Below are 16717 nucleotides of genomic sequence, written 5' to 3'. Positions count from 1 at the left end.
GCTCGTTGAAGACCACTCTAGCTGCAGCATCTGGATCAGTTGCAGAGGTTTGACAGTGCAAGCTGGGAGACCAGCCAGGAGAGCATTACAATAGTCCAGTCTGGAAAGAACAAGAGCCTGAACAAGGAGTTGTGTAGCATGCTCTGATAGGAAGGGCCTGATCCTTCTGATGTTGTACAAGGCAAATCTGCATGACCGGGCAGTGCTAGCGATGTGGTCTGTGAAATTCAATTGGTCATCAATTACAACTCCAAGGTTCCTGGCTGATCTTGATGGAGTTATGGATGACGAGCCTAGCTGGATGGTGAAGTTGTGATTAAGTGCTGGGTTAGCCGGGATTACAAGTAGCTCTGTCTTCGCAAGGTTTAGTTGAAGGTGGTGGTCCTTCATCCAGCCAGAAATGTCTGTCAGGCAAGCTGAGATGTGAGCGGCTACCGTCGTATCATCAGGCTGGAATGAGAGGTAGAGTTGTGTGTCATCAGCGTAGCAGTGGTAGGAAAAGCCGTGTTTCTGAATCACAGATCCTAGTGATGTCATGTAGATTGAGAAGAGAAGTGGTCCAAGCACTGAGCCCTGAGGCACACCAGTGGCTAGATGTTGGGTCTTAGACACCTCACCCATCCACGACACCCTAGAGGACCTACCCGAGAGATAAGACTTGAACCACTGGAGTGCAGTTCCCGAGATGCCCTTCATCTTTAGGATTGACAGGAGGATCTGGTGGTTAACTGTGTCAAAGGCAGCAGACAGATCAGCAGGATGAGAACAGAGGACTTGGAAGCTGCCCTTGCCAATCTCAGAGCTTCAATTACTGAGAGCAGAGCAGTCTCAGTTGAGTGTCCGCTTTTGAAGCCAGACTGATTGTTGTACAAGAGGTTGTTCTGCGTAAGAAAGGAGGAGATCTGGTTGAAAACAACTTTTTCAAGTGTTTTTGCGACGAATGGAAGAAGGGATACCGGTCTGTAATTCTCTAGATTTAGAGTGGGTTTCTTAAGCAGTGGGGTTACCCGAGCCTGCTTGAATGCTGTGGGAAATGTACCAGTGTGAAGAGATGTGTTTATGATGTGTGTGAGTGTGGGTATAAGTAAGTAAGTAAGTAAGTAAGCTTTATTTATATAGCACCTTTCACAGGTATAAGGCCACAAAGTGCTTCACAATAAAAACATTTATATAATAAAAATATACAAAATAAAAGCATAAACAGAACATGATCATATCAACCCACAAGCAGCTAATTAAAAGCCTGTACAAATAGATGAGTCTTTAGTCTGCATTTGAAGGCATCAACAGAGTCAATAGAGCGCATAGATGAAGGGAGGTCATTCCACAAACTAGAAGCAACAGCCTGAAAGGATCGGTCACCTCTAGTACGATAGCGAGTGCGCGGAACCGTCAGCAGATTCTGATCCACAGACCTCAGAGCACGCACAGGGGTATAGCGCTGAATCAAATCACTAATATAAGAGGGAGCCTGACCATGCAAAGCTCTAAAAACTAAAACCAAAATTTTAAAATTTATCCTATGAGACACTGGTAGCCAATGAAGTTCTTTTAGGATAGGGGATATATGAGACCTCCTATTAGTACGTGTCAGAATTCTAGCTGCAGAGTTTTGTACTAATTGCAGTCGAGAGAGCTCCTTCTGGTTTAGGCATGAAAATAAACTATTACAATAGTCTAAACGAGAAGACACAAAAGCATGAATGATAAGCTCCAAATCATTTTGTGAGACCATGTTTCTAATTTTTGAGATTTTCCTTAATTGAAAGAAGCAGTTTCTCGTCAGCTGCTTGCAGTGCTGCACTAATGACAAGTCTTTGTCCAGGATGACTCCCAAATTTCTAAGACTTGACTTAGCAGACTAGCCTAAATCACCCAGGTATTTTTTAATCCCAGGGATTGCATCCTCAGGGGCAATAATCAGTGTTTCTGTTTTGTCTGCATTTAGCTGCAGAGAGTTAACACTTAGCCATTCTTTCATTTCCACAAGACAAAGCAGCAAGGAGTGTAACTTACAGATCTCTGTTGGCTTAAAACTGCAGTATAGTTGGATATCATCCGCAAATAGGTGAAAAGAAACATCGCTGAACTTTTGTATGATCTTTCCCAGGGGGATCAAATACAACAAAAATAAAACAGAGCCTTGAGGCACTCCACAAAGCAAATCCGCAGACTCCGACCTTATTTGGTTAGATAACAGAGTAAGAAATAGCTTGAAGTAGGTTAGTGGGAATAGGATCAAGCGGACAGGTAGTAGGGCGATTGGAAAGGAGGAGTTTGGAGACTTCGGTCTCTGAAAGCAAGGAGAAAGAGGGTAGAATGTGTGTGTTAGCTGGTAAACTGTGTGTGTTAATTTGTGGATTAGTAAATTGGCCGCTGATGGTGGTAGTTGTTTATGAAGAATGTGGCAAAATCATCAGCTGTTTGGGTTGATGAAGGAGGACGAGGAGGAGGGTTAAGAAGGGAGGAGAAGGTTTTGAAAAGCATGCGAGAGTCAGAAGAATTGTTAATTTTGTTGTGATAGTAAGTAATTTTAGCAGTAGATATGTTAGCAGAGAAGGAAGAGAGGAGGGATTGATAAAGACCAAGGTCAGTATGATCTTTGGATTTGCGCCACTTCCTCTCTGCACCCCTGAGTTTAGCACGATGTTCACGAAGAACATCAGATAACCAGGGGGCAGAGGGAGTGGCGCAGGCTGGCCTGGAGGAAAGGGGGCAGAAGTTGTCCTAGAAGGATGTTAGAGTGGAGAAAAGAGTATCAGTTGCACTGTTAGTATCTAGTGCTGAGAGCTGGTCTGGTGGAGGAAGTGTGGACGAGACCAAAGAGGATAGACGAGAGGGTAAGAGTGAGCGTAGGTTACGCCGAAAGGTGACCTGTGGAGGAGTGTGTGTTGTGTTCTGAGGCAGGTTGAGAGTGAGGAAGTGATCTAAGGTGTGCAGTGGAGTGACTAGAGTATGGTCAGTGGAGCAGTAGCGTGTGTAAATAAGGTCCAGTTTGTTACCCGATTTGTGAGTAGCCGCAGTCGATACTCGTTTGAGATCGAATGAGGCAAGCAGAGTGTGGAAATCAGCAACTGGAGGTTTTTCAAGGTGGATGTTGAAGTCTCCAAGAACTATGAGAGGAGTGCCATCCTCTGGGAAGGAAGAGAGTAGCACATCTAGCTCCTCTAAGAAACTGCCAAGCTGACCTGGGGGACGATATACAACTACACAATGAATTTTAATAGGACTAGTGATGGTAATAGAATGTGATTCAAATGAGTTGTTACACAGAGGTGGTAAATTATTAAATTTCCAATCGTTTGAGATGAGCAGACCGGTACCTCCACCCCTTCCAGTCAGACGAGGGGTGTGTGAGAAAGTGAAGTTAGAGGAGAGCGCAGCCGGTGTGGCTGTGTCTTCTGGTCTGATTCAGGTCTCAGTCAGGGCCAAAAGGCTGAGACCTGTATGACTAGAAATAGATGTAATGAAATCAGCTTTGTTAACTGCGGACTGGCAATTCCAGAGACCAATAGGAAAAGGGAAAATAGTACTAGAAGACATGGGAAGGGTACGCAGGTTGTTAGGATTGTGCCGCCTCCGACGTGTGACATTGGATTTACGAATGTTAGTAATAGTAGGGATTATAAAACACATGGTGTAAGAGCTCACAAACAGAAAGATCAGTTGAAAGGTGAGTAGAAAGGAGAGGAAATTACAATAAGATAAAACAGAGATAGAAATTAATACTCAAGTGCCTTGAGGTGTCCTTGCTCGGTGTAGTCGCACAGGTAGAGTCGTTGGTCTTTACACTCTTCGGTCTTCACACGAGCCACTTAGCCACTCCCCGCAGCGAAACTCAAGTCACGACACAAACAAAGGCCACGTGCGCTCGCGTTTTGCCCGAGTAAAACACAGTAAACAACACAAAGTTTCCTAGCAACAAAGAACCGCGCTAAATCGACTGAGAAAAGTAAACACTCACACACTGAAGTTCTCTCTTGCTGTTCGACTATATTTCACACACACATACATTCATAGCCTACATATATACATAATTTTACATTAATATAGAATGTAGCCTATTTGTTTAGCTTACACATTAACCCAATCAGCAATCTTTCTCCAACAGTCTTCTCTTGCTTTGGCAGCAGAGACCGTATTGTTTCGAGCTTGTAATACATATTTAAATTAATCGTAATTCTGAATGATTATCTCTTGCTCCTCCGCGGAAAAAATATATCTCAGTAAATACAGTATCATGCATTGTAAATATGTAACTTATGTGACATAGTTCTAGCCTACCTGTTTTGCAGTCCATTTACTTTTACCATTTACCTGTTTTATTGACTTCTTACCGAGGTTGAAAAACACTGATTGATCCGAGGCATATACATTTCGGTAAATTCGGGTTTATTTACTAATAGTAAAGAAGAGCAGAGCCGAGAAGAGTTCGAGTTGATCGGGTCACGTGCCGCTTGAACTGAGACGCTACAGAGATCTGTCACGGGACGTCACATTTACAAGCGCCAAAACGGTATTATTGTTTGAATTGCGTAATAAAATTGACAGAATCTGAGAGCTGATCATTTATTTTATATCAAAGTATCCTGCTCTGTCTTGTCTGTCGTTGTCAGTGTCCTCTTTGCTCCGCGATTTTTTTCTGCGTGAGAAAATGGATGTGTGGCGTGAGAGCGTTTGAAAAGGACCAACTGCGTGAGTCTCGCGCTCAATGCGTGAGAGTTGGCAGCCCTGGATAGTGATTTTGACCTGAAAGCTGATCAAAAATATATTTGTTGAGGGCCAATAGCAAAACATAACCTCTAAGTACATCTTCAATTTCCCGGGCTTGCTCTTTCTCTCACGGTGCGTGCACACTGGCGCAAAGCGAGCATTTTAAAACTTTTCTATGGAAGCTGAGCTTTACGCTCATGCACGAGAACAAAACTGAAAACACTCACTTCATGCCAGTGTGCACTGTCAACATGTAATGCAATCGTTTATGCCGGATCGTTGAGAAACAATGGCGGAACGCAAAAATCCAAAATCTGATCCAACTCAAATAAAGCACTGTAAATAACCCTCAGTTATTTGAATTCGTTTTGGGCATCAATATATTATTCTGATATTCTCGTAATTCTATATTTCTTAATATTGTGTTTATTATATTTTGGAAGTTTACATTGCACTCTTAGTTATTTAACCTATAGAGACCTTTATTTTGAAAGGCGGCTTGCCGGAAAGGCTAACAGATCGCTCGCACACAGAGAGCGCGCATACAGAGATTGCTGACAGACGGAGACACGGAGCCAGGCGGTCACGGATCTGAATTATAGTATTAAGGTCACCTTTAAAGTGAATTTAGGCATCTAGTCGCTGTTTATTTTTATTTTGTAGTATTTGTTTTTTGTCCGTTTGTTTTAGCACCTGGCTGGAAAGGAGTACAAGGTATACATCATGTATATATATATAGCATATCTCGTCTTTATTTTATATGTGTTTGTTTGATTTATGAGTAATTTAAGTTGTTTATGATAAATGTTAGTATTAATTTAGTAATTTTGTTGCTATATCGTCTACTGTTTTGTTTAATTTATATGTATGTGAATTATTTACACATTCCAATAATGTTAATTCATCTGTTCTAGCTCTTACGGTGTTGTGATGGCATTGTGAAGATGTAGTGAAGGTATTAAAGGTGGGGTATGTAATTCTCTTTTTTGGCCATTTTTTCTAAATCACTTAAAATCCTATTCCTAACCCACTTACAGCCACTGAGTTAGAAGCACTGAAATAAAAATTAAGCAATTTAATCATCTGTGGAACGGGCAGGACTCGAAAAACTCCAGTCAATCATTTCCAAGACCACCTAGAATCATTGGACATGTGCGTCAATCAATCGGTCGTACCATCCCCCCCTCCCTGTCCATGTTCTTTGAATGGGTGGAGTCAAAGGAAAGAAGGTAGGACCATTTGAGTTGTGTATTTTCAAAATCTGCCAGCCGTTTTGCAAATCACATACCCCACTTTTAAGGACAATAAATCGACAACATCAGTGAGAGAGCGAATTTTCTTTATTCAACCGGGCTGCTACAAGCACTGCCTAACATCCATTAAACATGATCACCCTCCTACCCTTGAGTGTCTGTGTCCTGGCAATTTCAATTCCCTTACAAAAAGTTTACATTAGGGGAAAAAATACCTTTATGTATCTTTTTGACCTAACCCTTGTTTAGGTATTGTTATAGTATATGATTGACTTATTTTAAAATGGCCTCCTCACAAATCCACCGAAAAGCATCATTACATGGATAATCAGCCAATCCTGGCCCACGATTTAAAGCACAATCTTCATCAGTTCCACCGAAACTATTTGGCTCTCCAGACGCCCAGAACCTGAAATTAAAGATCAACATTTGCTTTCTGTGTGATATGATACTGACTGTGAGAATCATTTCTTAGACAATAATCAGTTTAATTCAGTGATTTCTCACCCGGAGTTCAGTGTGCTGCCATCAACCCATTTCCATGTGCCCTCCACATCACGGTCAGTCCCACCAATCCAGACTTTAACATCAGAAGATATTTTCTTTACAAAACCCTGTAAAAATGAAACAATAACACATTTAGATCTTAAAGAGAATTAACTATTTTCTTCCTATAAACTGTCATCCAGTCAGAAAACGAGTTTACTCACTTGTTCTTCTCTGTTGTTTATGATGATCAGATCGGCTCCTCTCTCTGTACAGTATCTTCTGCTCTCACTCCAGCTCTTGTTCTCAGAGGAAAGGAAGTAAAGACTGGATTTATAGTAAATCCATCTGTCTGTAAACACAACCAGTTTAGGTTTAAGCACTTGATTCCCATCACACTGACCTACAAACTTATTTTTAACCGGTTTCACCTAAATAATTAGTAATGTATCCTGTAAAAATTAAAGTTTTTAATATACTTTATGCTTACCCTTTACACGAAGACTTTCTGACAGTTCATTTTTCTCCTTGTTTAACTGGTCTCTGTGTTTAATCAGCTCAAGGTTACTTGATGAAAATCCATCCCTCTCTTTTGTCAATTGCATGTTCCTGGTAAGTAGCTCATCTCTCGCTTCTGTGAGGTTGGAGATCTTGGTCAGTAGCAGTAGCTTGGTCTCTTCAGTGTAGTTTGTGCTCTCTGTCTTGATGTGGACACACAGCACTATGACCGCGGTCAGCAGAACAACACACAGCAGAACCAAACACACGAGAGCTGCTCTGGAGCTTCTGTTCCTCACAGTATCACTCCCTGAACACCACAGATATGAAGATCATTGCTAATTGCTCATATGACTCAAATGTGTGTGTTATAATGAAATGAATCTCAGTACCTGTGTGTTGAGGTGTTTGTGAGTTCTCTGTTTCTGTCCTGACATCAGAACCGTTTATAGGATCCACATTAGCATAGATATTCATCTCTTCTTCATCTTTTCTGTCCATGCCATCTTTCCTGGGAATGTTCATATTGCCATAAGACATATTCAGTCTGCCGGAGTTAGATGTGAGATTATTAGAAGTTGTTTCTTCAAGTGGATTGCATGCTCTGAACTTCTGCTTTTGAGCTTTTGCTTTCAGCAGACTCAACGCCTGTGGTCAAGATCATGTGATATCCAGTTGAGGGGCTAAAACACACCTCTTTGCTGACTATTGATAAAAAAGTACTTCAACAAGTACTTATACATATATGTACAAAATTATCTTTATGGTTGTGAGTTTTAAGTTTGGGAGAAAGATGTGTATTTTTGTGTATATTTTTCTTTTCTTTGTTTTTCTAACAAATTATATCAGTCAGCATCAAGTGCTATATATCATTTTAAACAGGAGAACTTGAAGTTTCAATCTAGCTAACTTGAATTCCCAGTTTTACATTTATTTTGTCTTACAATGGATTGATTTACCAGATTTAAGAAAAACCTCCTGGAGTTTGGATGTTTTCCCTTTAGAAAGTTATACTTGGATATTCTAGATTTCCAGATGAAATTTTGTCTACATGTAACAATCCCTAAGCAAGTTATAGCAATTTATTACAACATTACTATAGGCGATTTTCAGTGAAAAGGCAGGATAAATACACACACTAAATATGACTAACAACGGATAAGGACTGACTGAACTGAAGGAACTAAATACAAACACTGATGAACATGATGAACTGAAGGTGACACAGATGATGATAATTAACGAAGAGTAATGAGGAGCGGGAAAACTGAACAAGGAAGACATGTGACTGATCAAAACAAGATAAACAACAGGACAGATGAACATAACTGTGACACATAGAATAACATTATAACTTTAACACACTGAAATGCAGTTAAGTGTGATAGTATAGAGCGAGTGAGACAGCGCTGCGTTACCTCACAAGCTTCAGTCGTCTAATAAACTGTCCTGTGTGAGTAATTCAGCACTTGCGGGTAGTTCGGTAGATTAATGTCCTTATTCCTTTATATCCGCGGGACTCGCGTGTGGCGCTGATATCTGTCTCTTATTAGCACTCGCGTCTGCTTCACACCACAGTCATGATAAACACATCAATGTGTTCACTCATCCATAAACATTATTAGATCCATCAGCTTGACGACAAGTCCCATAATTCCGCTTATCACTGCGTCATCAACCTACGCCTTTCCCAGATAGCAAATAGTAATTGAACAGATGTTAAATCAACATCCCGCTGTCAACGATAAAGTCATTGAATCAACGTCGAACTCTGATGTTGATTCTTCATCATGTTGCACCCTCTATTATCATTGAAACAACGTTTAAATCATACCTAGAGATCAACAGAATTTCAATGGTATTTTGTTTCAATATCCATTGTAATCGATGTTGAAATCCCAGCATATCAACAAAATTCAATGGTTTTTTAGATGGTATCAATCACAGAGTTGACAGTAGTTTTCGACAGTAAAGTAATGAGGGAATCTCTGCCTCTTGATCCTGACGATGCTTGCAATGTTTTGCTTTTCTCAATAACATTGCTGAGATGCTCTTTCAAGCAGACATCATACTCTCCCAATAAAATGATCATCTCCAAAAAATGTCCATGGTTAATTCTATTGATGTCCAATGTATATGCAGTCTCATTCTCTACCTGTCTGTAGCTTAGCCCTCTCTTCCCTATTACTTTAACAACCTCCACTACCCGTTCCAAAACCTGACGTCTCCTTTTTACTTGGTCTCTGTGCGCTGTCAGTTGTCTGCAACTACAAGATGCAGTTCTGAAAAGTCTTGTGAAAAAATGTTTACTGTGTTATTTGGCATTATTTCAGTGACTTAACATTTCGTTTTTTTCAATAAACACGCATAAGCACAATTTTCTCATAAATACACACATGTGCATACATGCTGCTCACATATTATTGTAGCCCTGTTTGTGCTGAACACAGTGTAATCAAATTAGCCATTAATATGTTTTAAAGCAACTGAAAAAGCACAAATTTCAAAGCATGTCAAAACTTCTCCAAGGCCCCAAAACCCCTTCAGACCCCAGAGGGTTAAACAATAAATACTGTTTTGTGGCTCTTTAATGTGTCTGATAGATCGCTGTGTCGCCTCTGAAGGGTTGGTCAAAATCCCTTGTCTCTTCAGTCAGTTATATATATATATATTTCATTCCATATCCTTTTGAATGCTTACATTACTTTTATAATAATCAATAATCAAGTATATGCATTATCACATAATCATTTCTATATTCTTTTGTGCTTGTGAAATTATATTTTTCTCTTGAATACATGTTGCATTCCAGTCCTGGCCTAAACACGAGGGACACGTTTCGCACGTACTTCACGACACCCCCAACTCTCCGGGGGTCAAGGGTGACAGGTGGCTCCTTGTCTCTGGAACAGAGGATCAAGCTATACAGTGTTTTACATGTGTTTTAAATGTATTCTGTCATGTATATTTTCTCTAGAGAGTAATGCAATTTCTCTCCCTTTCTTCCTGAGGAGCTATGTTTTGGTTAACTGATAATGCAGAGCTCAAGCACTCTTTGGCCTTGGTGATGTTATTTGGTGTTGTTCTGTGTGTGTGCGTTTGACTTTCTACATAGGCACTGGGGACACAACGCTCAGCCATACTGGCGCTCTCCTCTAACCTGCGAGGTCAACGCTGACCTAAATCTGAGGATTGGCGACAGCTATCCTAACTAATGGCGATAGGCACCTTTTATCTGCTCACATGTGTTAAATTGTTTATGGTTTTATGTTCTCTCAGCCAATCAGATGTATGATGATGCTATGCTTGCCCTTGCAAAATGGTATAATTGGTGTATGATTTTGTGTAAGGTAGAGTTGGCTTGCGACCTCCTCGTGAGACTTTGACGCTCGCTCTACCGATGAAACTGCAAACTATTCTTCAGTAAATTTTTATCTTTTTGATTGAACCTCACGACTCCTGGTCTTCTTTCATCATATCTGGTCTCGGGTCTTATAACTGTTACCCCCCTAACAGTTTGGTGGAGGATTGGCGGGAAACCATTCTGTGGTGACATCTCTGGCAAATCAGCAAACAAGGTAGAAAGATTTTATTAAGTATTAGGGCTGTCTGATTGGAAGAGATTTTGAAGGGGAACGGGAGAGCTTCACTCCGACGAGGCGAGTGAAGATTATTTATACTACGAGAGTATAAAGGGTTGCTGTTTTGTTTAAAACAGCAAAAGTGAAACGCACTCTGTGGGGGCCCAGTGGGGCAATACGGGTGTGGTACACCACCCCAGCAGAGGGCGTCCCTGGATTAGGTCCAGTGGCACCGCAAAACCTGATCAATCTCTTCCATCTCAGATAGGGGATCCCCGAAGTTAGTGATTCAGGCAGATAGGGAACAAGATGTTAGTTAAATCAATAAAATAAAATAAAAATAGTAAAATATAGGGTTGTTTGCCAGGGATGCATCAGGAACGGTCCCAAACAAATAAATATATATATAGTGTGACCCAAATTGGCATAGACCAGTTTTATGTGACTTGGGAAGCGAAACATAATTTGCAGTTTCATTGTGTAGAAGTCTCACTATTGTTGCTAAACGTATTTTTCCGCCAAATTTATTGTTGTGGCTGCTAAATCTTTTTCTGTGGTGGTTTTTCATCTGTGACCAATAAGAATGACTGATAAAGAAAAAAGTCCTGACCAAATGGAAGAGAGCGAACGCTGTAAACAGCTCTGCTCTGACGAGCTCAAATCAAAGAAATACGCACAGCTCATTAAAAAAATGGTCAGTCAGGGGTTTGATTCTGATTGGAAAATCACACAGCAGTTAGACTGGCTGCAAACAAAAAAAGAAGCTGATAAAGTAAAATTTTTATCCGTGTTTGCCCTATTCATGGATTTGTAAGATGGGTGGTATACCAATAACTCCTGAAAAAAAAAAACAATCCCTAACATGATTAATGGGTGGTCCAGCTTGATTGCTTAACGTGATAGGATGACAAAAATTATCGGACGAGAGATAGGATCTGATCTGTGCAGTTTGAGTGAAGGTCTAAAGGCAGTGTGTGATCAGGCTGAGAGAGCTGCGAAATGTGAGACGGTCTCTCGTGCTCCCTCCGCCCCCACCATCTCTTCTCAGACTGTTCAGACGGCAGCTTTAGCCGGTCAGACTGAGAACCAGTATGATGGACCCTATACTGAGGTGCGCGGACTATTGAATGTGGCTGTTGTAACCAATCGATCTTGAAATCACTTCTGAAACGTTGTATATAGAAGGTCTAAATGGCAAACAGGTGTATCACAAATCTGTTTCTGTCCCTCTAACCATTTCTAACTCTGAAAATGTATATTAGACTGAATTTTGGGTAGGAGAAAACACTGTAGGGACAATTATTGGTGTTTACATTTTGAAAAACCTTGAAGCTGATGTTTTGCTTTCTAAAAATAAGCTAGTGCTTGGCTGCAATGAAACAATTCGCTTATCTCAGACTGGCCCCCACCATGAGGAGAGATGTGCAGTGGCTGATTCTGTGAGTATCGCTGAAGTTTATAATTTCTAAATTCCCAAATGTATGGGCAAAAGACAAATATGATTGTGGTCTGGCACAGATTCAGCCTCTGAGCATTCCAGGTCCCTTGCATGAAGCCAAAAGACAATACCCTTTGAGAAATGAAGCACGAGAGGGAGCTGAAACTATTCAGACTGTTTTGAAGGCCCTCCAAAACGGGGGATTCAAAGTGAACTTGAAGAAAGCACAGCTAGCATTACCTGAAGTGACTTATCTGGGACAGATTGTGGGGGTGCGTGGCCGACGCATCCCCCCCGAACGAGTTAAAGCTATTATTGAACTTCCAAAGCCAAACACTGTCACTGGTTTAAGGCAAGTGATGGGTCTTTTGAATTACTGCCGCCAGTATGTTTCTGAATAGACTAAACTCTCTAAACCACTCACAGAGGCACTGAAAGAAGGAAGACCTGGATCGGATTTGATCGACTGGACTGAGGAGATGGAGGAGGCTTTCGTGAGTATCAAAGAAACTCTTGCTTCCTCCCCAGCATTACGACATGCCGATGCCAGCAGGCCTTTCCACCTATGGACATGGGTGGGGACCCGGTCTTACTCCGCTGCTCTGGGTCAAAAGGTTCTGGGCCGGAACTCGTATGGGATGGTAGGATATTATTCTGCTCCTATTTCTGTTTCAATGGCAGGGCAACATCCGTGCCTGTTGATATGTGACTGTGCAGAGTGGGCAGTGACATTGTGACACATCAAAAGGTGATACTGCACACCAGACACCAGATTTTGAAACTGTTAACAAATACCCGTTTAGGCTCCATCTCTAATCAACGACGAGCCAAATGGGAGACCACTCTCTTGAGTGGAAATACAAATTGACATTGAAACTGCTATCAATCCTGCCTCCTTGCTTCCAGAAGAAGGAACTGCACACAACTGTGCCCGACTGATCGAGGCGGACAGCCAAAGCCCTCTTCAATCTGAACCCCTGTCTAATGCTATGAACTTGTTCGTGGACGGCTCCAGCTTTCATGAGCAGGGAACACGCTTCGGCCCCGTATGGAGGCGCAGGGGATTTCTGACTACTGCAGGACTTCCTATCTCACATCAACAGCAGGTACAAGAACTTATGAATGCCTGTGATCTTCCCGCAGAAGGAGCAGTCATCAAAGTCACCGGGCTCGCTACTGACAGCTCCCCGGAAGCCAAAGGGAACCACGCTGCAGACGCTGCTGCCAGAGAGGCTGCAAAACTGACTGAATCATGTGTGAGTGTGATGGCTCTTTCCCTTCAGGAGAATGAAACTTCCAGAGACATTTTTGAACTTTATGCAGAGGATGACCCTGAAGAGATAGAACAGTGGACAAAGTTAGGAGCACAGAAAAATTCTGAAGGACTTTGGAAATTTAATGGACGCTTTGTTTGCCCTGTTTCTGCTCGAACTGAACTTATGTCCTTGTATCATGGGTTGGCACATGCAGGGCCTGAGAAATTACATGCGATGATTTCAAAAACCTGGTGGTGGTCAAAGCTGAGGGCTTCTTGCAATGATTTCTGTAAGAGATGTTTAGTATGCCTTAAGGTTAATTCTTCCTCAAAGCTGAAAATTCCCTTAGGACATGCCCCTCGACCTCAGGGTCCGTGGACACACCTCCAAATTGATTTCATAGGTCCATTGCCCCCTAGTGGAGGGTTCACATACATTTTAATGATTGTTGATCTTTTCTCCAGATGGGTGGAGGCATTTCCACTGAGAAACTGCACCGCAGACGCAACCGCAAAAGTAATGTTGAATGAAATTTTCCCAAGATGGGGCTTACCCTTACAAATTGATTCAGATCAGGGTACACATTTCACGGGAAAGGTAATGAAAAATGTCATGAAATTGATGGGAGTGAAGCAACACTTCCACATCCCGTTTAGGCCTCAGTCTAGCAGCTCCATTGAACGTACAAACAGAACACTTAAAACGTCATTGAGAAAGAGATTGTTGGAGTGGGGGAAGGGGTGGCACGCAGCTGTTCCAATGATTCTTTTAAGTCTGAGAGCCAGCCCTAACAAAACTACTCAGATCAGTCCTTTTGAAATAATGACAGGTCGTTACATGCGACTGCCTTGGGATGCTCCCCTGCAACATGAGGGACCGTCCGGGCCGTTGAAAGATGCTTTGCAAAATTATCTGAAGGCTTTGGATAACTGTTTACGCGATACACGAGTTAGTGTCAGTGTCCGACAAGCAGAGAGAGATAATGTTGAGCAAAAAGACATGCCGGCCTTGCCTGAAATAGGTGACAGTATAATGTTGCAAAGAGAGATTGTTTCTCCTCTAGGTCCAAAATTTGATGGACCTTTCCAGGTGCTCTTGACAACTAATACATCTGTTTTACTTGACAGAGGGGTTCTGGGTACTGTCTGGAGACATTGGTCACAGGTGAAACCACTCGATAAAGGTTCCAAACAAATCACCGCATCATAATAACGAACTATCTCGTAAACAGTCTGTCGTTTATATGTGTGATAGTGTAAAAATTCTGTAACAATGTTTTATCATTACAGATGGCGGAATCCGACGATATATTGAAGCTGCTAATTCTTTAGGGAGTACCAATCGAATCCATCATTCGATTGGTACTCCCTCTCTCGTTTGTGGCTTTGATTATAATAGCCTTATCATTCCTGTGGATTCAGATTTAAATTTGGACCGGTAGACTTCATGCGTTCTCCACTCACTGGGATTGTGAGGAGATTGATAACCGTCCATCATGGGTTAGATACCCATGCCTAAATTCAACTGAGGGTCTAAATTTAATTCCAACCATGTATCAGAACGTTAATGATCACTGCTATCGCTTGGACGGAAATGAGACGGTGACCTTTTGGCTTGGTCACTCCCCAAATTATCCCTGTAATACCCTCAATATGCAAAAAGGTTGGTGGGATAGAAGTGGAGGCGTGGGTTGGCTCTTCTTTGTGTATGTGTGTTCGTTTCTTCTTCTCATATATTTGCAGGTCTGCTTGCAGTAAGTTGAATCCTGCCGAGGAGGAAAGCAGACTGATCAAGCTGACAAACCGCCTGAGCGATAAACTGAGAAAGAACAACATTGATGCCCTGTTGTGAGTGGAAGGTGGGAGAGCCTCGGAATGGGGACTGGAATTTTTAGTTTCCAGCATGTCCGTAAAGAGGCGAAGAGACTTTTGTGACCCGCCAGGGAAGCATTTGTCACCACTCCACCTTCCGTAGTGACCTCACTTGTTAGACCAGACGTGGCGGTATTGGGCCCCACATAGGTCTAAAACGGGGGACTGAAGGGTTGGTCAAAATCCCTTGTCTCTTCAGTCAGTTATATATATATATATTTCATTCCATATCCTTTTGAATGCTTACATTACTTTTATAATAATCAATAATCAAGTATATGCATTATCACATAATCATTTCTATATTCTTTTGTGCTTGTGAAATTATATTTTTCTCTTGAATACATGTTGCATTCCAGTCCTGGCCTAAACACGAGGGACACGTTTCGCACGTACTTCACGACACCCCCAACTCTCCGGGGGTCAAGGGTGACAGGTGGCTCCTTGTCTCTGGAACAGAGGATCAAGCTATACAGTGTTTTACATGTGTTTTAAATGTATTCTGTCATGTATATTTTCTCTAGAGAGTAATGCAATTTCTCTCCCTTTCTTCCTGAGGAGCTATGTTTTGGTTAACTGATAATGCAGAGCTCAAGCACTCTTTGGCCTTGGTGATGTTATTTGGTGTTGTTCTGTGTGTGTGCGTTTGACTTTCTACATAGGCACTGGGGACACAACGCTCAGCCATACTGGCGCTCTCCTCTAACCTGCGAGGTCAACGCTGACCTAAATCTGAGGATTGGCGACAGCTATCCTAACTAATGGCGATAGGCACCTTTTATCTGCTCACATGTGTTAAATTGTTTATGGTTTTATGTTCTCTCAGCCAATCAGATGTATGATGATGCTATGCTTGCCCTTGCAAAATGGTATAATTGGTGTATGATTTTGTGTAAGGTAGAGTTGGCTTGCGACCTCCTCGTGAGACTTTGACGCTCGCTCTACCGATGAAACTGCAAACTATTCTTCAGTAAATTTTTATCTTTTTGATTGAACCTCACGACTCCTGGTCTTCTTTCATCATATCTGGTCTCGGGTCTTATAACTGTTACCCCCCTAACACCTCAGTTAAAGCTGCTAGTGAACCGATCATCTCTTCCTTCTAGTTCATTTATAGCATCAAATAAACATGAATGAACATCAGAAGGAATGTTGTTTTAACCGCGGAAAGGCGTCAGTACACTCCGCTTCCCAAGTTCAAATCCACCGACGCTAATCTACTAACTCTCCTGACTGCTTTGTCGCACAAAATCGCAGATTCTGCGGATTATGATGGGTCAGATCTGTCAATCAAACTCATCATATCAGACCAGTAACTTTCCCTGATATTTCTATCCAGAATACGTTGTACATTATTCATGGCATATAAGTTCATAAATGGAGGAACCGTGTGTGAACATTCTCCTATTGATTTTAATTCAATAGTTTTTTTTCTTCAAAGCAGAATACTTGTTTGTATAATCGATGGGCTATAGTCAATTTAAAGGGTTAGTTCACCCAAAAAGGAAATTTATGTCATTAATTACTCACCTCATGTCATTCTAAACCAGTACGATATGCCCATCCCTGCAGGTATGTCCCTCTTTGGCTAATGTATTTTCAAGATGGAGGCGCAAACAAG

At 41.7% G+C, this 16717-nt stretch overlaps 2 protein-coding genes across 2 annotated transcripts; one reads left to right on the top strand and one right to left on the bottom strand.

Moving 5' to 3' along the window:
• Nucleotides 1-6036: 6036 nt before the first annotated feature.
• On the bottom strand, nucleotides 6037-7580 carry LOC307001849 (uncharacterized protein). Its single transcript, XM_079618856.1, has 5 exons — nucleotides 7343-7580; nucleotides 6943-7260; nucleotides 6677-6804; nucleotides 6474-6580; nucleotides 6037-6375 (listed from the first exon to the last, which is right to left on the bottom strand). Exons 1-5 carry the CDS (start codon nucleotides 7488-7490, stop codon nucleotides 6240-6242), a joined length of 837 nt encoding a protein of 278 aa, XP_079474982.1. The 5' UTR covers nucleotides 7491-7580; the 3' UTR covers nucleotides 6037-6239.
• A 2022-nt stretch (nucleotides 7581-9602) lies between these two features.
• On the top strand, nucleotides 9603-14527 carry LOC307001936 (protein NYNRIN-like). The gene is made up of 2 exons (XM_079619031.1): nucleotides 9603-12610; nucleotides 12876-14527. Exons 1-2 carry the CDS (start codon nucleotides 12535-12537, stop codon nucleotides 14432-14434), a joined length of 1635 nt encoding a protein of 544 aa, XP_079475157.1. The 5' UTR covers nucleotides 9603-12534; the 3' UTR covers nucleotides 14435-14527.
• The last annotated feature ends 2190 nt before the right edge of the window (nucleotides 14528-16717 follow it).

The sequence above is a fragment of the Phoxinus phoxinus genome (genome assembly GCF_949152265.1).
Source record: "Phoxinus phoxinus genome assembly, chromosome: 7".
NCBI classification, from domain to species: Eukaryota; Metazoa; Chordata; class Actinopteri; order Cypriniformes; family Leuciscidae; genus Phoxinus; species Phoxinus phoxinus.
This window is presented reverse-complemented; position numbering and strand designations above follow the sequence as displayed.